Source organism: Enhydra lutris, unplaced genomic scaffold, assembly GCF_002288905.1.
Source record: "Enhydra lutris kenyoni isolate GAN:26980312 unplaced genomic scaffold, ASM228890v2 scaffoldscaffold5, whole genome shotgun sequence".
Classification (NCBI taxonomy): domain Eukaryota; kingdom Metazoa; phylum Chordata; class Mammalia; order Carnivora; family Mustelidae; genus Enhydra; species Enhydra lutris.
This window is the reverse complement of record NW_019154089.1, coordinates 27,912,961-27,934,950: the sequence shown is the minus strand read 5'-3', so window position 1 is coordinate 27,934,950 and position 21,990 is coordinate 27,912,961. Positions and strand designations below refer to the sequence as shown.

At 41.6% G+C, this 21,990-nt stretch overlaps 1 protein-coding gene across 3 annotated transcripts; it reads left to right on the top strand.

The window, feature by feature from the left end:
* The first annotated feature begins 3,438 nt into the window (after window positions 1-3,438).
* On the top strand, window positions 3,439-10,681 carry LOC111140992 (pituitary tumor-transforming 1). Of its 3 annotated transcripts, none has more exons than XM_022493293.1 (6): window positions 3,439-3,502; window positions 3,909-4,009; window positions 4,350-4,531; window positions 5,837-5,930; window positions 9,644-9,802; window positions 10,539-10,681. In XM_022493293.1, exons 2-6 carry the CDS (start codon window positions 3,919-3,921, stop codon window positions 10,613-10,615), a joined length of 603 nt encoding a protein of 200 aa, XP_022349001.1. In that variant the 5' UTR covers window positions 3,439-3,502; window positions 3,909-3,918; the 3' UTR covers window positions 10,616-10,681. The 3 variants fall into 3 exon arrangements, with proteins under 3 accessions (XP_022349001.1, XP_022349000.1, XP_022348999.1); XM_022493292.1 differs by having other exon boundaries at window positions 4,347-4,531; window positions 10,539-10,674; XM_022493291.1 differs by having other exon boundaries at window positions 3,457-3,543; window positions 4,347-4,531; window positions 10,539-10,674.
* The last annotated feature ends 11,309 nt before the right edge of the window (window positions 10,682-21,990 follow it).

Below are 21,990 nucleotides of genomic sequence, written 5' to 3'. Positions count from 1 at the left end.
CGACACATGCGCACTAACATGGAGGCGGCCGGAGCGGGGGGCGGGGATGTCCTAGGCTCCCACGCGATGTTGTTATCGCGAGATCTCGAGTGCGTCTTTATTTACCTCGGGAAAGAGGAGGTTAGTTTGAGTAGATGCTTTTGTGTTCCCAGAGTTTGTACTGTTGTTTCTTTTAGACTCGGAGAGCCTTAGGATGTGTTTTTTTTTTTGTTGTTTTTTGTTTGTTTTTTTGAAGTACCGAGAACGGACAACAGCTTAAGGCTCTCTACGGAACTATGAAATGAATGGGGAACATCGTGACATATTAATTAAAAAAAAAAAACAGTTAAAACTAGCGTTAATTAGGCAGATACTGTGTAACACTTTGGAGACGTGGTGAGCAAAAAGAGTATTTCTTAGAAATTACATCATACAGAGTGAAACACTAAAATGATTTTTCAAGTAATTTAGTTGTAAAAAGTCTCTGTGAAAGGAATACCAGATGCTATGAGAACGTCAGGCACTATTTGGTAATTGTGACATTCTGCACCGAAGTGATCTCGCGTTTTATCATAGGAAAAGAAATAGTACAAAACAATTTCTATTTTGGGAGAACAGTATCTATGACACCCCAAGCCTCCTTTGAAAGTACATGTGTGGGGACACTTGGGTGGTCAGTTGATGAAGCTTTGCTTTTAGGTCGGTCATCATCCCACTTCCTGAGATCGAGTCCCCCACTGGGCTCCTTGCTCAGTGTGGAGCCTGCTTCTCCCTCTGCCTGCCACTCCTCTTGCTTGTGCCTGTGCCCGTTGTCTCTCTCTCTTTGACAAATAAACAAAAATAAAGCACAGGTATGGGGGCGCCTGGGTGGCTCATTCAGTTAAGTGTCTGCCTTCTGATCAGATCATGATCCCAGAGTCCTGGGATCAAGCCCAGTCTGGTAAGGGGCTCGCTGCTTAGCAAGAAGTCTGCTTCTCCCTCTCCCTCTGCCCCCCCGCCCCCCCCCCGCCTCCCGCCATGCTCATTCTTTCAGTCTTTCAACAATAAATAAAATCTTTATTTAAAAGTTCATGTATTAAGTAAGATAAAATACTGGAAAATAAGTAGTAATTTTCATAGAATTTCTTGTGTTTTTCTTCTTTGTGCTGTTGTCATTTAAAAAATTTTTTAAGATATCAGGTATCTTATTTATTTGTTGAGAAAGAGAGAGAGAGAGAGAGTGAGCAGGGGGAGGGCAGAGGGACGGGGAGAGAATCCTCAAGTAGACTTCCCACTTGATTGCAGGGTTTGACCCTAGCACCTGGAAATCATGACCTGAGTTGAAATCAAGACTGTGTCGCTTAGCAGACTGAGCCACCCAGGCACCCCAACATGTATTGCTTTTAAGAGTAAAAGCAAGGGTCCCCTGGGTGGCTCAATCAATTAAGTGTCTGCCTTCCCCTTCTGGAGTCCTGGAATGGAGCCCCATGTTAGGTTCCCTGCTCAGTGGGGAGTCAGATTCTCCCCATTCCTCTGCTCCTCCTCTCTCCGCCATCATGCTCTCTCTGCCATCATGCTCTCTCTCTCTCTCTCAAGTAAATATATATATATATATATAAAGTGAAAATAGCTCACATACTTGCCTCAATAAAAGCCTCTCATAATACAATATATGTTTTTTCTTATTAAAAATTTGCAGTGCCTAGAGCTCAGGAATGTAAATAACTAATTTTGATATTTACAGGGCAATAGGTGAAGGAACAGAGTCAGAGAATAGTTTGAAAGTGAGTAGTCTCTGAATCACCCACACTTTGTTTTCATCTCTTTAAACTATTTCTGAAATATGCTTGGAAGTGTTGAGGCCTGTTTTAAAACCTCAGTGGGTTAAAGCCTCTGCCTTCAGCTCAGGTCATGATCCCAGGGCCCTGAGTTCACATCGGGCTCTCTGCTCAGCAGGGAACCTGCTTCCCTTCCTCTCTCTCTGCCTGCCTCTCTGCCTGCTTGTGATCTCTGTCTTTCAAATAAATAAATAAAATAAAAAAATAAATTCTATTAAAAAAAAACCCACCAGGCGTAAGTCAGGGAACACATCTCACAGAGGAATCATATAATGTACTGGAAAAGAAGGAAATAGATTTGTAAGGCTGGGGTCCCCCATGGAGGATTTGGAGGAGAGCATAGGGAAGCAAGGGGTGAGTTTTAGATGGGTTGCTGTTTGTAAATCAGGATTAGAATAAACTGGGATTAATTAGCATCTAGGTGTTGTGATAAGTGGAGGGTGGTTACTAATTGGGTAATCTAGTAATAGTAGAGAGTAGTAAAGTGGGTCTGGGGCATCATTAGTGACAAAACAACAATCACTCAAAGAGGAGGTGGTTAAAGCATTTTTCAGTTTCTGTATGACCTTGGGAGACACACTGCTTACTGTTGTAAAGGGAAGACTTAACTGGGGGAGATAGAAATCTTGCACCCAAAGACCTTAGGATATAGAGACTCCCCACTTCGGAGCTATAGGTGCTGTACAGATATGGTTTCAAAGCGAACACTTTCATGTGCTGATGATGCAATATAGTTGAAATATTTAGAGGGAGATACAGAGAGAAAGCAAGGAGAGGAGTGGGAATAAAAGGAAAAGGACAGGGAAGGGGCAATAAAGGTGTGCATGGTTTTTTTGTCCTTTTTGCCCTCTTGAGTTAGGATCTTTTCTTCTTGATGCCTAGCCCAGTGTCTAGCATTTAAACGATAGTCAATAAATATGTATTGAATGAATTAATCATTCAACCAATTTTGGTTCTGAAATACCAGGGAAGAAAGGCAAATAAACTAACATATATTGAGAACTGCGTCTATGCCAGGTGTGGTGCTAAATCTTTTGTGAAATAATGTAGGCTCAACTGCTCTCTCTCAACTTCCCTACAAGTTAGAATGTATCTAGTGACCTGTGGGGAGTAGGGATGGGATGATACAGATCAGTTTTGGTCTTTTGATTTTATTCCTTTACCTTGTATTTGTTTAATCTATTTCCATTTACTACAGAAATAGAAAAAGGTCATTAACTTTTTCAAGCATTATTTCTCCCCCTATCTTGGAAATTGGAATTCCTTATCTATAATTTTATTATTCCCCAGATCTTTTCCTCGCCTTTGTGCACTCCGCCACCGGGCCTTTCCAGGCAGCTGTGATGAATGTATTGTTAAGATACAGAGGTTTAAAATAAAGTTAAGAGGTTTAAAATAAGTCCCATTAAATGACCTAGAGGCAAAGGTGTCAGCAGTTTCGGTCTTTTTCTTCCCAGCAAGCAAACTACAAACTTCCCGGGAAAGCTTTCCCGGAGGTCCGCGGGAGCCTGGGTTTCCGCCCCCCCCCCATGGGTTCTTCCCATTGGTTCTTCCTGGGAGCCTCCGCCCCACCCACGGTCCCGCCTCCTGGGAAGATGAACCAATAGGAGCGTGAGTTGTGGTTTAAACTCGGAGTCCGGGGGAACTCTCTGGAGGCCGAGTCTCGGATGAGTTTGGCTGTTGGTCCCGACGTGGGTGGACCGTGGGTTAGTGACTGGCTGGGCGCGCGGGTCCCGCGAGGAGGAAGGTGGGCTGGGGGCTGGAAGCCGGAGGGCCTGGAGGTCGGGGTCTGGGGCTTCCCGGGATCGTCTGCGTCGCCGAGCCGGGCTGAGCCACGGCCTCGTTCTGCGTGGGCAGTCCTCCATCTGATGAGTACCAGGACCTGTGCCAGCCCCAAACCGCCGAGTCTTCTGGAACTTAGAGCCTCCGGCGCAGGTTTCAAGAGTTAAGAGCTGGATTAAATGCCTGTTGGCTCAAGAACAGGCTAAGCTCGCTCCTTAGCTCTAGTTTTTGCGTGGACGTGCTCAGGGTAGAAAGTTTGGTCAGTGCTACACCTTCGCTTCTGTCTTCTTCCATAACCCCCGGGGTCTAATGTATGTTTCACACCCGCAGCTGGTCCAGAATGGCTACCCTGATCTTTGTTGATAAGGAAAATGGAGAACCAGGCACCCGTGTGGCTCCCAAGGACGGGCTGAAGCTGGGGTCGAGGCCTCGTAAGTAAACAGACTGCAACCCGAGTCCGGTATTGTCAATCAATTGTGGGCGTGTCCCGGAGCTGGGGAAGCATTCTGTGTACTTGACAGCTTGAGTTAGGTATTACCGAATACCACTATTGCAACGTGCTCCTGGGTCTCTTTTTCATGTTCAGCATCTCAGATAATTAAGGGGGTACAGAACCGAAGTACTGTTAGGCCTATGGCCATGCCACCGACAAAAGTGGAGGTTGAGTTTGGGGATGAGAATGAGGCCAGGTTGATTTTATACAGTCAGCCTTCAAGCTGCACCCGTGTTTATTGCCTGAATAATCTTATGGTAAGCCTTTTTCCTCAGCAGTCAAAGCTTTAGATGGGAGATCTCAGGTTTCAACACCACGGGTAGGCAAAATGTTTGATGCTCAAGCAGCCGTACCTAGAGTTGCCAGAAAGGCTTTGGGAACTGTCAACAGAGCCACAGAAAATTCAGTAAAGACTAGTGGACCTCTCAAACAGAAGCAGCCAACCTTCTCTGCCAAAAAGGTAAGTGTTGGCTACAAAGTCACTATTGAAACACTTTAGCGCTTTTGACTCTTCAGGTGACTATAGGCATCCTACCTTGCTTTCTCTCTTGTGAATGCAAGGAAATGTAGGCTACCCAATATAGATTAACAGGAGGGAAGCATGGGAAGCTTACTCTCTTTGTGGTCTTCCTCTGTGCCGCAAGATCAGAAGTCTCAGAAGCAGCTGGTGAATATTTATGCCTCACCTGTTCTTAACTAGTATGGAGAAGATTGATTGATAGTATCTCTGTATGGTCACAGAAAGGACTGAGAGGGAAGGTTCTTTGCCGGAGGTCATGGAGCTAATATAATAGCTTAGGAGTTACGATCCTCCTCCCAAAGGCCTCCTGGAGGAAGTACCAGGTACTCTGCTAGCTAGTTGTCCTTAGTGTGTGTGCACGAGCTAACAGTCTGTGCATCCCAGACTGAGGAGACTTTGCTGTGAAAGATGACTCAGCACATAGATTTACGCTTCATTTGCTAAAATAAATGGTTTTATTATGTATTAGGAAAAAAAACCCCTAGTACTTTATATTAAAATAAGACTTGAGGTGTGGTTTAGAACAAGATATCTTTTTAAAAAACTAAGTTGAGTAAGAGAAATGTTAAGTTCAAGTATTGGAAGGCTATGGCAACAATAATGAGAATGTGAACAGAACTGAAGTGTGGGAAACCCTGCTTTAAGGATTTCTGTAGGTATGCACATATGACATAAGGTTGGATCAGGAATGTGCAGGCTTCTGCTTTGGCCTACTATAGTACACTGCCTATCTGCCAATTTTAGATTAGGGAATTATCCAGGCTTCTAAACTGCTTAACTGTCTTTTGCTGAATCTTACTCAGTGTGTGTATTTCAACTTAATATTAACCAAGCCAATAATTAAGGGAGCATTGATGGGGAAACATAGATGGAAATCACACTTCCAAAACCCAAAAATGACTTCTAGGATTAGCTTCTGTGTGAGTGAGTCATGCTGTTTTCTCGGACAGGTTGAGTGACTGAGTTGATTAGCTCTGAATTAACTCTGCCTTCTTGGTGACTTATGCTGAGAGGTGTGGGTACTTAAATTTCACTTAACTCTTGAGCCATGCCACTAGAATTGCTGGCAGAATTGTGTTGGTATGTAATTATGAGAACTAAGGATTATGGTTTTTTTAGAAGTCAGCATGAGATTGAAAAACTGGTGAAGCAGTCACATGTCTTGAAGAAGACTAAAGATCTTTTGTCCCAATCAGTTGACAAGGCTTGCCTTTCACTAATTCATATTTTCTTGGATGGTTTTAGGTGACCGAGAAGACTGTCAAAGCAAAAAGCTCTGTTCCTGCCTCTGATGACACCTACCCAGAAATAGAAAAATTCTTTCCCTTCAATCCTTTAGGTGGTATTCTTTTGGTATTATAAAAATGCTTTAGTTTTGAGTTTCTCTTAGAATCCGATTCAGCTCTAATCTGATATGGATATGAATGTGAACTGTGACCCAAAACTGTAATAAGACTGTCTAAATCTGGGTTTCTTTCCACAAACGTACTTGTTGGCAGATTTATTTGTAAGGAACATCTTAGGTCAGAAGGGGAATTGGTACACAGATGTGGAGAACATTGTTCCTGACCTCAAAAACATAAGGGAGATAAGATGTGTTCACTAACATTGAACAGGTCTAAATGGGACTTTTTTTTGGCAAGCCTTTTAGAAAGTGAGTTTTATGTTAAGTTGAACAGTGTCTGAGAAAAATCCACATAGTCCATGATAGCGTGTGCATTTTTACTCCGTCAGCCTGCTAATGTATCCGAAGTATTTTCTGTTATAGAAGCACCTTTTCAAGCTTTAATTTACTCCCACCGGAGGAGAGGCTACTGTATCCAGGCTTTGGATGCAGTGTTTAACAAGACAGGCCCACGCTGATGGAGCCCATAATTTGGAGGGAAAGTCAAACACGAACAAATTCTCTCACTATAAGTGAGAAGGAGAAACCAGCCCATTAGGGGGAACTGAACCTCACCTGGAAGAGCAGGGAGGCTTTCTCTCAGGAAGTGCCATGATGTGGCCTTTTAAAGGGTAACAGGGGAGAGCTAGGTGAAGCAGGGAGGGGCCAGGCAAGAGCACCACACCAATGTGTGTGCAGAGATCCTGAGGTGGAGCAAAGGACTGGAGTGGTTCTGAGACAGAGGCAGAGGGAAGGATGACAGAGGTGAGACTGTGGGCAGGTCCTGCAGCGCCTTCTAGGTTTCTGAGCTGGCATTTTTGCCCTTTCATCCAAAGGGCATTTAGTCATTCTGTACATCCAGGTTGTCTCTGGTTTTATATAATGCATTTTATATAATACAATTCTGCAGTTTTCTTGAAATTGTATTGTTGTGAGTTTGTCAGGATAGCTGAGTCTCAGAGGGTATGTGATTAAGATTTGATAAAATGGAGTGCTTCCATGCTAATGATTACCATTCAGCCATTAAGGAAAATGAGGTAGATTTATGCATCTTGATCAGGAAGGAGGACTTCCATATGCTGTTTGAGGAAAGACATACGGCCAAGTTGTCCTCCAAAATAGCATAAATTACTGAATTCATGTGCAGTGGCTGAGGATGCCTGCTTCTCTAATCTCTAACAGCAGATGTTTTAAACCTCTTATCAAAAGGGCAATGGGTATCTTATTGTTTTAAATTGGGGAGCATGTATGTGTGGTGAGCATACTTGATTATTGACCTCCTATAGTTTGTTTTTTAATTTCCTGTTGGTATCTTTGTTTTCCTTTAATAATAGGTCTTCCTTTCCTTTTTCCTTTTCTGTAACAGCTTTTGTGGATAAAGGAAATTAACCCTAATATGTTGCAGACTTTTTCCCTCTGGAGTCTTTTGTCTGTTTATGGTTTCCTTTATAATTCAGTGTTTTTTGTTTTTTTAAAGATTTTATTTATTTGTGAGACACCGAGCACAAGCAGGGGGAGGGGGCAGAAGAAGAGGGAGAACCGGACTCTCTGCTGAGCAGGGACCCCGAAGTGGGGCTTGATTCTGGGACTCTGGGATCCTGACCTGAGTCAAAGGCAGAGGCTTCACCAACTGAGCTGCTTGAGTACCCCATATAATTAACTGGTTTTAAATTAAATAGTTCCATATCACTCAATTCCTTCTTAACTTCTGGGTTTTAGTCAGTCTTTAAAAGAGCAGGCTCATTCCTAGTATTTAGGCTTTAAAGAACTTTCACACTTCAGAAAACGATGGTTCTCCTTCCGTCTTTGTTCTTTTGAGGAAATGCTAAACCCCCCAAAAAGAGGAAAGAATATTCTATTTCTGTTACTGTCAAGAAAAATATGCTGTATTCTTTTTTAATTAAAAATTTTTTTTGAAGTAATCTCTCAGCCCAGTATAGGGCTCGAACTCAAGACCCTGAGGTCAAGAATATCATGCTCTACCAACTGAGGCAGGTGCCCCCCCAAAAATCTACTTTAATCCTAAGAAGTAAGGCACTTGGATTATAAGAAGGAGTGTGATTTAACCCAATAGTTCTTATTTTTGTTGTGGGATTTTCACAACTCTTAAAAGCTAATGAAGACTCCAGAGAACCTTTGTGTGTCGTTTATCAATTTTGATGCCTAATGCAGGATATTTAAATAAAAAAATGAATTCCTTAAAAAAAACAACCCATTACATTAATGTAAGTAACTTTTTTCTAAGACCTAAAAATAACTTTTTTAAAACAGAAGAATTGTGTAGTTTTATATTTTTGAAAACTTGCTTAATTTGGTTTAGCATAAAGCACTGGGTTGTCCTCTGATTTTGCATTCAATCTATTGTATCTCTTGTTTTGGTTGAAGTACATGAAAAAAATCTGGCCTCATACAGATACATAGTTAAGAAAGGGAAGAGCAGGGGCACCTGGGTGGCTCAGTGGGTTAAGCCTCTGCCTTCCGGCTCAGGTCGTGATCTCAGGGTCCTGAGTTGGAGCCCCTCATAGGGCTCTCTGCTCAGCGGGGAGCCTGCTTCCTCCTCCCTCTCTCTCTGCCTGCCTCTCTGCCTACTTGTAATCTTTCTCTGTCAAATAAGTAAAATCTTAAAAAAAAAAAAAAGGGGGGGGGAGAGCATTTCAATAGTCTTTTCAAATAAGTGTGGAGAGTTTTCTTTCCTACCAGACTAAAACCCAACAGTGGCAGTTTCCAAATGTAGCGTTGCAATGTGTAATCTGAAACCTTATCAGTGAACATTTTGTACTCTGACAATAAGTGCTAAAATACATTGGGCTGTTCTGCACTTTGAATGTATCTTTTATTTTTGCATTTATCACACATTGATCATTTAGAAATAATGATTCACTGGGAACTGTAGCTCATCCAAATGTTGAAGTGTGTCATTATGCAGTATCAAACACACATTCATTAATGCCACCACGGATCTCATCAGAAAAGTGTATTAGGAAGTTGGCAAGCTAATGACTGCGGATAAGTTTTCCAGAATTCTAGTTTTATCTTTTTTTCTTGGAATTGTGATCATTGGCAACGAATATCATGTTTCTTGAAGTGATAGAACTTTCATTCCTCTCAGAAAATGTGCTACAAATACCCAAGTCTGAGTAACCAGTTTGTCTTTCCATTGTTATTTCAACTAAATAGTGTTTCAGGAAAAAGGCCTCTAGTTTAGCTTGCAAACTGAATAATCATGCAAATCTTGTTTTCTTTGAGCTTACCTGGTACTTTGGTATGCAGCAGAGGTGCTTTATGGCGTACTTATTTCATCATACAGAATACTAAAAAGACAACTGTTCTTCAGGGTTGAGAGCTAATAAAATTAATACTTCTTACTGCAGATGGTAAAGTGAGATGTGAAGCTGGCAATTTTTTACTACAAGTGAATGATATTGAGGAGTAGTGACTATAAAATATAGTTTATTGCCACTGCCTTGATTTGTGCTAAGGCACAGCAGTTCCATCCATCATTGCTTTTGTACCATCGCTGCAAATGTCAACACAGCAGAAGAAGGTGTTAATGTTATTAAGCACAGAGTTTGACCTCATTGTTCCACTGAAAGTGTCTCAGACCCCCAAGGGGCCCCTGACCACTCTGAGAACCACTGCCTTGATAAAGTGCTTTGTCTTTGTGGCAGATTTTGAGAGTTTCGACCTGCCTGAAGAACACCAGATTGCACACCTCCCCTTGAATGGAGTGCCTCTCATGATCCTTGATGAGGAGAGAGAGCTTGAAAAGCTGTTACACCTGGGCCCCCCTTCACCTCTGAAGATACCCTCTCCACCATGGGAGTCTAGTAAGTGAACAAGTGCCCTTCTAGAAGGGCTGCGGATTATTTGTGTCATAATGCTTCCATTACTGTGGGGGCAGAATTGTGTAGAAGATTAGCCTATAAGTAATTTCTGTTTCAAACTTCAGAGATAAAGTTTCAGAATAATGAAAACTGCTTTCAGTTGGTATTGTTTTCAGTCCCAAATGCCCAGGTCAAATTAAGTCCTTCTGGAATCTGGACAGTTTAGATGCAGAAAATAAGAGTAAATTTAGGATACAGCTTCATAGCTTATAACTTGAAGTGTAATAAACTTGTTTGGAATGAGAATTCCAAGTTCTATCCAAAGCTAATCTAGGATCAAGACACCTGAGCACAATAGCACAGAACGGCAAAATCTTACTACAAAGGTGGGAGGCCTCTGTATTTTTTCTATTTGTTCTGATGGGATAGCGTATACTATTTTATAAATTACCATAGTGATATTGTTGGCTCTTGCTTGGGTCTCTCAGAGCAATGGAGTTTCAGGTATGTCTAAGATTTATTTCCTAATGAAGTTTAATTCTGCGGTTTTAGCCACATTTCAAGAATTGTGTGTGTGTGTGTGTGTGTGTGTGTGTGTGTCTGTGTCTAGCTGGGGTGGGGCTAGGGATTCATTAGACAAAGGGGAAAATAAGAATTTGTGAGTAAAATTGACAACCAATGTCTGTTGAGATGGACTAAAGCATTTGCAGATATTGAATAAGAAATTCCTGTTTTCTAGATCTGTTGCAGTCTCCAAGCGTTCTGTCGACCCTGGATGTTGAATTACCACCTGTTTGCTATGACTTAGATATTTAAATTACTTAGCATTTAATAGTTTGTATGTTTTGTATTAATAAAGCAACTCTTTAACAGACTCTTCCTAATCTTGCAGTTGGTATTCTTTGGAATTTGCTTAAAACGGTATGAAAATTATTGGAAGTGTTTGACAAGGAACTATAATCTGACAACAGAAGTATATCTCATTTGAAAACTTACCTTAAAACCCTTCGGTTTGTTTTAACAGCTTATTTTAGACACTACCACTGTTCTCCCTGAAACCTATACCCTCAATGTATACTTTACTGCCTTTCTGTGGCCATTAACTAGTGACAGTTATTAGATCTCTTAATTAGAAGAGCCACTTCTAGCTCATTAAATATCTATTGCTAAGCATTCTTTATTGCTGGTTCTATTTGGTTTCTAATGACTTTAATACTCACTATTTGGTAATCAGAATTTGAAAGGCTCTAAATCTTCTGAGAACTCTTCCTTCCTGGGATCTTCAATTAGGTTCTTTCAAGAGCGCAACAGATAATTTACGGTTAGTAATAACCACTCTTCACCTATAGGAAACTCTGTTTAGTTGCTTACACTGTTTTGGGACCTCTTTTAAGTATTTAATAAGCATTATTGTGTTTCAAGTTTATGACCCTATTTTTCAGATGAGAACTGTGAAGTGCAGAAACTCATTGATATGCCAGAGACATGAAGAGCTATCACTTTGACTCCCAAGTTGGAGATTGGGATCAAAATATCAGAGATTATAAATGGTTGCTCATGGATTTTCTTTTTTGAAGGGCTGGGATGGAGGATATTAAAAAAAAAAAATTGTGGCCACCATTTAAAATTCCAATGTATCACATACCTTTGGTTTTGGAGCTTCTCTTGGTAAAGGAGATCTGGCAATAGTTGACCCTTGTTTTGAATACTTGGATTGGCAGTGGAATGCTCGCTGCCTTTTAGGTGGGCTTTCTGTGCTATAGACCCTAAATGGAATAGCCCGAAGGGACAACTGAGGTGTCCTTCTACTGTCTCTTTTCGCTCCAGCTCCCTTCACTCCCTTTACTTGCCTGGGCCATGGAGTCCAACTGAATTGATCCTTACTTAATACCAGCCTATGTAGAAAGCTACTCTCCTGTAAGGTCTGTAGCATCTGTAGTCAGAATCTGAACCCTTTTCCATCGTTATCGCAATTGGTATTCTATGGAATTTGCTGGAAACTGAAAGCTAGCAGAAGTGTTTCACAGACTAGGGTCTGTAATCTGACAATCGTTTATCTTACTAAAAAACTTAGGGGCGCCTGTGTGGCTCAGTGAGTTAACTCTCTGCCTTCAGCTCAGGTCATGATCTCAGGATCCTGGGATCAAGCCCCACATCGGGCTCTCTGTTCAACAGGGAGCCTCCTTTCTCCCCCTCTGTCTCTGCCTGCTTCTCTGCCTACTTGTGATCTCTCTCTCTCTGTTAAATAAATAAAATCTTAAAAAAAAAAAAAACTTAAAACCCTTTGGTTTATTTTAATGGTTTATTTTATTTATTTTGAGAGAGAGAGAGAGAGAGAGAGTGTGTGTGTGCAAGAGAGAGTGTGAGTGGGGAAGGGCAGAAGGAGAGGGAAAGAGAGAATCTTAAGCATGTTCCGTGCCCAGCGCTGAGCCCGATGCAGCCTGATCTCATGACTCTGACCTGAAATCAAGAGTTGGACACTTAACCGACTTAGCTACTCAGGTACCCCTTAATGGTTTATTGTAGAAGCTGCCACTTATCCCTGAAACCTAAACTCCTCAATGTGTACTTTATTGCCTCCATTGTTCAGAAGCAAACAAGGAAGTGGCAAGATAGGCATGAAATACTAGGAACACATACACTGATCTCGATCTTAAAAAATTTTTTCTTCAAAATATAACTGAATCAGTCTGAACTTCTGTAATTAGTGGACTCCTAAAAGAGAAAATAGGACTATGAGGACACTTGGTTTTAAGGAAGAGTATTAGATCTGCCATCCTCAGATATAGAAGGGCCCTGTGAAAACAAAGTGTGATTGTGAGTGGTTTTCATACTCTGGGATAAATTTAGAAGCTTTGGAAAGGGGTCTCTTGTGGTAGAAGGAACAAAGGACTGAGAGCCTGGCAGCTAGTTAGTCCTTTACCAGCTAGTTAACTGTCCTTGGTGATCTCTCTTCATCTGCTGTTAATCCAAATACAAAGTGTTTGGGGTGTCTGGGTGGCTCAGTCTGTCCGACTTGATTTCCACTTTGGATTTGGGCTCGGGTCATGATCCAGGGTGTTTGGGATCTAACCCCACGTCAGTTTCCACACTCAGCACAGAGTCTACTTGTCCTTCTCCCTCCCCCTCTATTCCTCTCCCCTTGTTCTCCCAGGTGTGGACTCTCACTCTCTCTCAAATAAGTAAAATCTTAAAAGTGACTAATGTTGGTCTTGGCTTTGAGAACTTTAGACAGAAGCTTCTCCATTAATATAGGTAATTTTTATTCTGTGGGGATTGCTGCTATTTGTATACATTTTACTAAGTATCACGTGTTTGGCTTCATTATTTAAAGCTTACAAGAAGTCCTGTTTGCAATTCTAGTCTGTCCAAGGGATAATTCTCTAAGTTGATTGTTTTTGGGGTAGGCAGTCCCACCACACCGGACCATAAGGGTGCTCTGATATATGAAAAGTCCACCCATACCTAGCGTACGCCTCCATTGACATTTTTCGGGCTTTGAATTCTGATGAACCCTCAATAGGAACACGAAGCTTTTTAAATATGTTAATGTAAGTATTCTGTCAGACCAATTCTGAGCAATGGTACCAAGCCACAGAAGGGTCGGTACAACCGTTAAAATTCCCAAGTTGACTTTGTTTTTTCCATTAGTTTAACCAATCATGTACACAGGCCTCTCTGTACTAGGGACCAGGGCTGTGATGGTTAAGTGACATCTTGCCCCTGCTTTCGGGCCTGTTGTCCAGTGGGGGACACTACAGGAAATGCTGTCAGGATACAGGAAAATGAATTCAGGGGTGGGGAGAACCAGCTGCTGGGGAAGCACTTTCCAGCCCAGTTTAGGGTAGGGCAGAGGAGGCTTCCTGAGGAGAAACCATGGATGGACACTTGAAGGAAGAAAAGTGCTCTGACCTGAGGAAACAGCTTCTGCAAATGCCAGGAGGCAAGAGAACACAACTTGTCGAATGTTGAATGAAAACGAACTTCCCCATCCCCACTCCTGCCTTTATTTTTATTTTTTTCCTTTTTCTCCTTCAGGTTTGGGCAAGGTCTGTGGTTGGTAACAAGGAGTCTGGAGAGTTAAGCAGGGGCCACATGGCTTTGTAAACTCTGGCAAGGGGCTTAGCATCTGTCTTAGGGATGGGATGTTAGGGGCCATGGAAAGGTTTTAAGGAGGGGAGTGACAGGGTGAGGTTTGTATTTCAGAACCTCACTGTGGAGGCAGGGAGACTGCTCTGGAGTCTACCATAGCTGATGTTGATGAAATGACTTGAAGAGGTGACCATGGAGAATGGAATAAGGCTTCAGGAGGGATCCAGGAGTTGGACTTGGCAGGGCGGCAAATGGTGTGGCGATAGCACTGGGAAGAGTCAGTGATGCCCGGGAGCATCCCTCACAGGGGGCTCCCCAGTTGTGTTTACAAATGTGTTTTTTGCTGCATAGTTTATAATTGGAAAATATGATACAGATGCACACTGGAATTAAATATATTTATTAAAAAGGAGCTAGGGTGCCTGGGTGGCTCAGTTGGTTAAGCTACTGACTCTTGATTTTGGCTCAGGTCATGATCTCAGGGTCATGAGATCAAGCCCTGTGTCAGGCTCTGTGCTCAGCACAAAGTTGACTTGAGATGCTCCCCTCCCTTTATGCTTCCCCACCACTTGCTTGCTTGTTCTCTCTCTCTCTCTGAAATAAATCTTTTTTAAAAAAAAGGTATATATGTGGCCAAGGAAAGATAACCATGGGACTTTTTCGTTGTCAAAAGTGGGTTACAGAACAGGATCTAGGATCACTTTTATTTAAATACACATATGAGACAGAAAAGCATAGTGACAAGAAGTGAAAAATGAGATTGTGGCTCAGCAACGTAGTTCTTCTGTGACCTTGGGCATATCATTTAACCTCTCTGAACTTCTGTTTTTTCATTCGTGAGATCCTTGATAGAGTTTATCGTGAAAGGTTGTCAGGAAGAGTACGTGAGCTACTGCATGAACACAAAACCAGCTTGACTTGTAGTAAGCCTTTTAGTTTCAATTATGGTTAGGTTATTTGTGAGCATAAAAATATCCATAAAACCGTACATTCATGCCTTACTGAGGTTATCTTGTGTGTGCATATGGGAGACAGCTTAAACTTATAAAAACTTATATATTAAAAGGATTACACCATTTAAAGAAAGAGAAAATACTCCTCCCTCTGGAGGCTGGAGAGATTGTCTGAGGTCATATATATATATATTTTTAAAGATTTTATTTATAAGAAGAGCAAGGAGGGGGAGGAGCAGAGGGAGAGCAAGAAGCAGACTCCCTGCTCAGCAGGGAGCCCAACGTGGGGCTCAATCCTGTGGAGGCCAAGAAAAACAAGGCTGTACCCACCTTGAGTCTAGCCCTAACATCGCCCTCCCCTCCATAAAACTGAAGGAGGCTGAGGCTGAGGCAGAAGAAAATGGAAACAAAGTTAAACCTAAATCTCACTAACAAGAACACTTGATAGGAGAAATGTGACATTCCACCAGGAACCCCCCAATTGTCATGTTAGTGCCTCATCAGAGGGAGAAACGGCCTTGATTTGATAATAACCGGGCCTCCAATATCCTGACAGTCTTTTTTACCCTGATAGCCCTTTTGAACATCCCCTTTGTCCTTACCTACTGCTGAGCCAGCAGTCGTGGCCCAAATACCTACTGCCAAGTCCACCCCTACTCTGCCTTTAAAAACTCTGACTGTAATTCAGTTCGGGGTCCAAGTCCCTACTCCGCTGTGTTGGGTATATTTGGGCCCAAGCTTAAGCTTGTCAAATAAACCCTCGTGTGATTGCATCGGTGTTGGCTCCTTGGTGGTCTCTCAGACACGAAAACTTGGGCATAACAAATCCCAGGACCCTGAGATCATGACTTGAGCCAAAGGCAGATGCTTCACCAACCCTGCCACCCAGGCACCCAGTAATTTTTTTTTTAAAGAAAAACATTTATCCCATTTGTCTTGATAACAGTCAAATGAATCCCTATGTTCTTGCCCATGGGCTTTATTGTGGAGTTGGGGGCATCGGGTTTGAGCCTTACCTTGAGCCCTTAAGGTTCAGGGATGCCTGAACACCCAGTTCGTGAGTTGGGATGGGCCTAGTGCAGCTGATTCTGAAATGGCCCGATAGGAGGCTGGCTGGGGTAGGAGACGGTGCTTTGGTGTTAGTGCCTTTCGAGGTCTGAAGAGCCTTCCTGGGGCAGATCACCCAGTGGGGCCAGTCAGCATCCGTACAGATTCATGATCAACCAACTTTGTGTGTTGACTGGGGCACGCAACATTGCCTGGCAGTTTTACACGGATATCATTCTTCCACTTCGAGGCCACTGTATTCCTACCTCTCCACTCCTTAAACTTGAGTCTGTCTGCTACCACCCCTGCCTCTCAGCTGCGGAACCTCCCCCTAGTAGAGGCTGCAGGAGCCCACAGTCAGGAATGTCCTCTTCTTGCTGCCATTTATTCTACAACATCTTGCAACGGATGTCCTGCCCGGCTCACATTCCCTTGTCCCCTCTTTGGTTATCTCCCCCTCCTACTCTCTCGTGTGTGTTTTGAGGAGGGACCCCAGCCTCTGCAGTCTCCCTTTTGTACCTAAAACTCCTTCTTGGTCTCCATCTCTTTCTAATGACAAACTCCCTGTGTGATCTTCTGCAGTCCTGCGGTTTGAAACCCCACCCCTCTGCCGCATTGCCATCTCTGACCCAGCTCTCTCCCCTAAACTCTGTAGTTGCTTACTAGATCTCAAGTCTCCTCTGTCTAAACTGGAGCTCTAGTTTTTCCCCTCTCCAGTCTGTACCTTGCTAGCCTTCAATACCTTAATAAATGGTGTTTACTCCTGCCACAAACCTGGGGCTATCCTTGTCACCTCCATCCTTCCCCACATCCATCCCCATTGCAAGCCTGATAATTCTGCCTCTGGTATATATTCCTGGTTTGTTCACTGCTTCCCACCCCTCAAATGCAAACTGTAATTTCTCATGATGACCAAAGCCCTCTAACTGGCAGTTCTGCTTCCACTTATGCCCCTTCCAACCCATTCTCCACCATTGCCAGAGTGAATCGTATTTTGTTCACTATTATTTTTTAAATTAACATATAATGTATTTTTGCTTCAGGGGTACAGGTCTGTGAATCATCACTTTTACACAATTCCCAGCACTTACCATAGCACACACCCTCCCTAGTGTCCGTAATCCAGACACCCCACCCCCTCCCCCCCCCCCAGCAACCCTCAGTTTGTTTCCTGAGATTAAAGAGTCTCTTATGATTTGTCTCCCTCCCGATCCCATCTTGTTTCATTTTTTCTCTCCCCACCCCACATGACCTCTTGCCCTGCCTCTCAAATTCCTCATATCAGAGAGAGCATATGATAATTGTCTTTCTCTGATTGACTTATTTTGCTTAGCATAATACCCTCTAGTTCCTTTCACATTGCAAATGGCAAGATTTCGTTTTTTTTTGATGGCTGCATAGTATTGCATTGTATATATATACCACATCTTCTTTATCCATTCATCTGTTGATGGACATCTAGGTTCTTTCCATAGTTTGGCTATTGTGGACATTGCTGCTATAAACATTCAGGTACATGTGCCCCTTCAGTTCACTACATTTGTATCTTTGGGGTAAATACCCAGTAGTGCAATTGTTGGATCATAGGGTAGCTTTTCTTTCAACTTTTTAGGAACCTCCATACTGTTTTCCAGAGTGGCTGCATCAGCTTGCATTCCCAACAGTGTAGGAGGGTTCCCCGTTCTCCACATCCTCACCAACATTTGTCATTTCCTAACTGGTTAATTTTAACCATTCTGACTGGTGTGAGGCGGTGTCTCGTTGTGGTTTTGATTTGTATTTCCCTGATGCCAAGTGATGTTGAGCACTTTTTCATGCGTCCGTTGACCATCTGGATGTCTTTGGTGAAATGTCTGTTCATGTCTTCTGCCCATTTCTTGATTGGATTATTTGTTCTTTGGGAGTTGAGTTTGATAAGTTCTTTATAGATTTTGGATACTAGCCTTTTATCTGATATGTCATTTGCGAACATATTCTCCTATTCTGTCAGTTGTCTTTTGGTTTTGTTGACTGTTTCCTTTGCTGTGCAAAAACTTTTGATCGTAATGAAGTTCCAGTGGTTCATTTTTGCCCTCGCTTCCCTTGCCTTTGGTGATGTTTCTAGGAAGAAGTTGTTGCGGCTGAGGTTGAAGAGGTTGCTGCCTGTGTTCTCCTCAAGGATTTTGATGGATTCCTTTCTCACATTCAGGTCTTTCATCCATTTTGAGTCTGTTTTTGTGTGTGATGTAAGGAAATGGTATGGTTTCGTTCTTCTGCATGTGGCTGTACAATTTTCCCAACACCATTTGTTGAAGAGACTGTCTTTTTTCCAATGGACATTCTTTCCTGCTTTGTTGAAGGTGAGTTGACCATAGAGTTGAGGGTCAATTTTTGGGCTCTCTATTCTGTTCCATTGATCTATGTGTCTGTTTTTGTGCCAGTACCAAACTGTCTTGATGATGACAGCTTTGTAATAAAGCTTGCAGTCTGGAATTGTGATGCTGCAAACTTTGGTTTTCTTTTTCAACATTCCTCTGGCTATTGGGGGTCTTTTCTGGTTCCATATAAATGTTAGGATTCTTTTTTCTGTTTCTTTGAGAAAAATTGATGGTATTTTGATAGGGATTGCATTAAATGTGTAGACTGCTTTAGGTAGCATAGACAGTTTCACAATATTTGCTCTTCTAATCCATGAGCATGGAATGTTTTTCCATTTGTGTCTTCCTCAATTTCTTTCATGAGTACTTTATAGTTTTCTGAGTACAGATTCTTTGCCTCTTTGGTTAGATTTATTCCTAGGTATCTTATGCTTTTGGGTGCAATTGTAAATGGGATTGACTCCTTAATTTCTCTTTCTTCTGTCTTGTTGGTATATAGAAATGCAACTGATTTCTGTGCATTGATTTTATATCCTGACACTTTACTGAATTCCTATATGAGTTCTAGAAGTTTTGGAGTGGAGTCTTTTGGGTTTTCCACATAAAGTATCATGTCATCTGCAAAGGGTGAGAGTTTGACTTCTTTGCCAATTCAGATGCCTTTTATTTCTTTTTGTTGTCTGATTGCTGTGGCTAGCTAGCACTTCTAGTACTATGTTGAATAGCAGTGGTGATAGTGGACAGCCCTGCTGTGTTCCTGACCTTAGGGGAATAGCTCTCAGTTTTTCTGCATTGAGAATGATACTGGCTGTGGGTTTTTCATAGGTGGCTTTGATAATATTAAGGTATGTACCATCTATCCCTACACTTTGAAGAATTTTGATCAAGAAAGGATGCTGTACTTTGTCAAGTGCTTTTTCAGCATCTATTGAGAGTATCATATGGTTCTTGTTCTTTCTTTTATTAATGTATCATATTGATTGACTTGTGGATGTTGAACCAACCTTGCAGCTCAGGAATATATCCCACTTGGTCGTGGTGAATAATCCTTTTAATGTAGTGTTGGATCCTATTGGCTAGTATTTTGGTGTGAATTTTCACATCTGTGTTCATCAAAGATGTTGGTCTGTAATTCTTCTTTTTAATGGGGTCTTTGTCTGGTTTTGGGATCAAGGTGATGCTGGCCTCATAAAATGAGTTTGGAAGTTTTCCTTCCATTTCTATTTTTTGGAAAAGTTTCAGGAGAATAGGTATTCATTCTTCTTTAAATGTTTGGTAGAATTCCCCTGGGAAGCCGTCTGGCCTGGGCTCTTGTTTTTTGGGAGATTTTTGATGACTGCTTCAATCTCCTTACTGGTTATAGGTCTGTTCAGGTTTTCTATTTCTTCCTGGTTCAGTTTTGGTAGCTTATATGTCTCTAAGAATGCATTCATTTTTTCCAGATTGACAAATTTGCTGGTGTATAGTTGCTCATAATATGTTCTTATAATTGTTTGTATTTCTTTGGTGTTGGTTGTAATCTCTCCTCTTTCATTCATGATTTTATTAATTTGGGTTCTTTCTCTTTTCTTTTTGATAAGTCTGGCCAGGGCTCTATCAGTTTTATTAATTCTTTCAGAGAACCAGTTCCTAGTTTCCTTGATTTGTTCTACTGTTCTTTTGGTTTCTATTTCATTGATTTCTGCTCTGATCTTTCTTATTTCTCTCCTGCTGGGTTTAGGCTTTCTTTGTTGTTCTTTTGCCAGCTCCTTTAGGTGTAGGGTTAGGTTGTGTACTTGAGACCTTTGTTGTTTCTTGAGAAAGGCTTATATCGCATGTATTTTCCTCTCAGGACCGCCTTTGCTGTGTCCCACAGATTTTGAACAGTCGTGTTTTCATTTTCATTTGTTTCCATGAATTTTTAAAAATTCTTCTTTAATTTCCTGGTTGACCCATTCATTCTTTAGTAGGATGCTCTTTAGCCTCCATGTATTTGAGTTCTTTCCAACTTTCCTTTTGTGGTTGAGCTCTAGTTTCAGAACATTGTGGTCTGAAAATATGCAGGGGATGATCCGTCTTTTGGTACTGGTTGAGACTTGATTTGTGACTCAGGATGTGATCAATTCTGGAGAATGTTCCGTGTGCACTAAAGAAGAATGTGTATTCTGTTGCTTTGGGATGGAATGTTCTGAATATATCTGTGATGTCCATCTTGTCTGGTGTATCATTTAAAGCCTTTATTTCCTTGTTGATCTTTTGCTTAGATGATCTGTCCATTTCAGTGAGGGTTGTATTGAAGTCCCCTACTGTTCTTGTATTATTGTTGATGTGTTTCTTTGATTTTGTTATTAATTGGTTTTATAGTTTGCTGCTCCCATGTGAGGGGCATAGATATTTAAAATTATTATATCTTGTTGGACAGACCTTTAAGTATGATATGATGTCCTTCCTTATCTCCTATTATAGTTTTTGGCTTAAAATCTAATTTATCTGGTATAAGGATTGCCACTCCAGCTTTCTTTTGATGTTCATTAGCATGGTAAATTGTTTTTCACCCCCTCACTTTCAATCTGAAGGTGTCTTTGGGTCTGAAATGAGTTTTTTGTAGACAACATATTGATGGGTCTTGTTTTTTTTTAACCATTCTGATACCTGTGTCTCTTGGTTGGGGCATTTAGCCCATTTACATTCAGGGTAACTATTGAAAGTTGTGAATTTAGTGCCATTATATTGCCTGTAAGGTGACTTTTACTGTATATTGTCTCCGTTCCTTTCTTGTCTGTTACTTTGAGGCTCTCTCTTTGCTTAGAGGACCCCTTTCAATATTTCCTGTAAGGCTGGTTTGGTGTTTGCAAATTCTTTTAGTTTTTGTTTGTCCTGGAAGCTCTTTATCTCTTCTTCTATTTTCAATGACAGTGTAGCTGGATATAGTATTCTTGGCTGCATATTTTTCTCATTTAGGGCTCTGAATATATCATGTCAGTCCTTTCTGACCTGCCAGGTCTCTGTGGATAGGTCTGCTGCCAATCTAATATTTCTACCATTGTATGTTACAGACCTCTTGTCCCAAGCTACTTTCAGGATTTTCTCTTTGTCACTGATACTTGTAAGTTTTACTTTTAGATGACAGGTGTGGACCTATTTTTACTGATTTTGAGGGGTATTCTCTTTACCTCCTGGATTTTGATGCTTGTTCCCTTCTCCAAATTAGAGAAATTCTCTGCTATCATTTGCTCCAATATACCTTCGGCCCCCCTCTCTTTCTTCTTCTTCTGGGATCCCATTTATTCTAATATTGTTCCATCTTATGGTATCACTTATCTCTCGAATTCTCCCCTCATGGTCCAATAGTTGTTTGCCTCTCTTTTGCTCAGCTTCTTCATTCTCCATCATTTGGTCTTCTATCACTAATTCTCTTCTTCATTTATCCTAGCAGTAAGAGCCTCCATTTTTGATTGCACCTCATTAATAGCTTTTTAAATTTCAACTTGGTTAGATTTTAGTTCTTTTATTTCTCCAGAAAGGGATTCTATTTCTCCAGAAAGGGATTCTCTAGTATGTTCCATGCTTTTTTTGAGCCCAGCTAGGACCTTGATAATCTTCATTCTGAACCCTAGTTCTGACATATTACTAATGTCCATATTGATTAGGTCCCTAGCCATTGGTATGGCCTCTTGCTGTTTTTTTTGTGGTGAGTTTTTCCAATTTGTCATTTTATCCAGATAAGAATACGTGAATGAGAGCAAAATACTAAAAGGTAGCA

Coding starts and splice junctions, on each gene's coding strand:
- LOC111140992 (XM_022493291.1), top strand. CDS start 3,464: ATGAGTTTGGCTGTTGGTCCCGACGTGGGTGGACCGTGGGTTAGTGAC. Junction 4,010..4,346: donor GAAGCTGGGGTCGAGGCCTC/GTAAGTAAACAG, acceptor CTTTTTCCTCAG/CAGTCAAAGCTTTAGATGGG. Junction 4,532..5,836: donor CAACCTTCTCTGCCAAAAAG/GTAAGTGTTGGC, acceptor GGATGGTTTTAG/GTGACCGAGAAGACTGTCAA.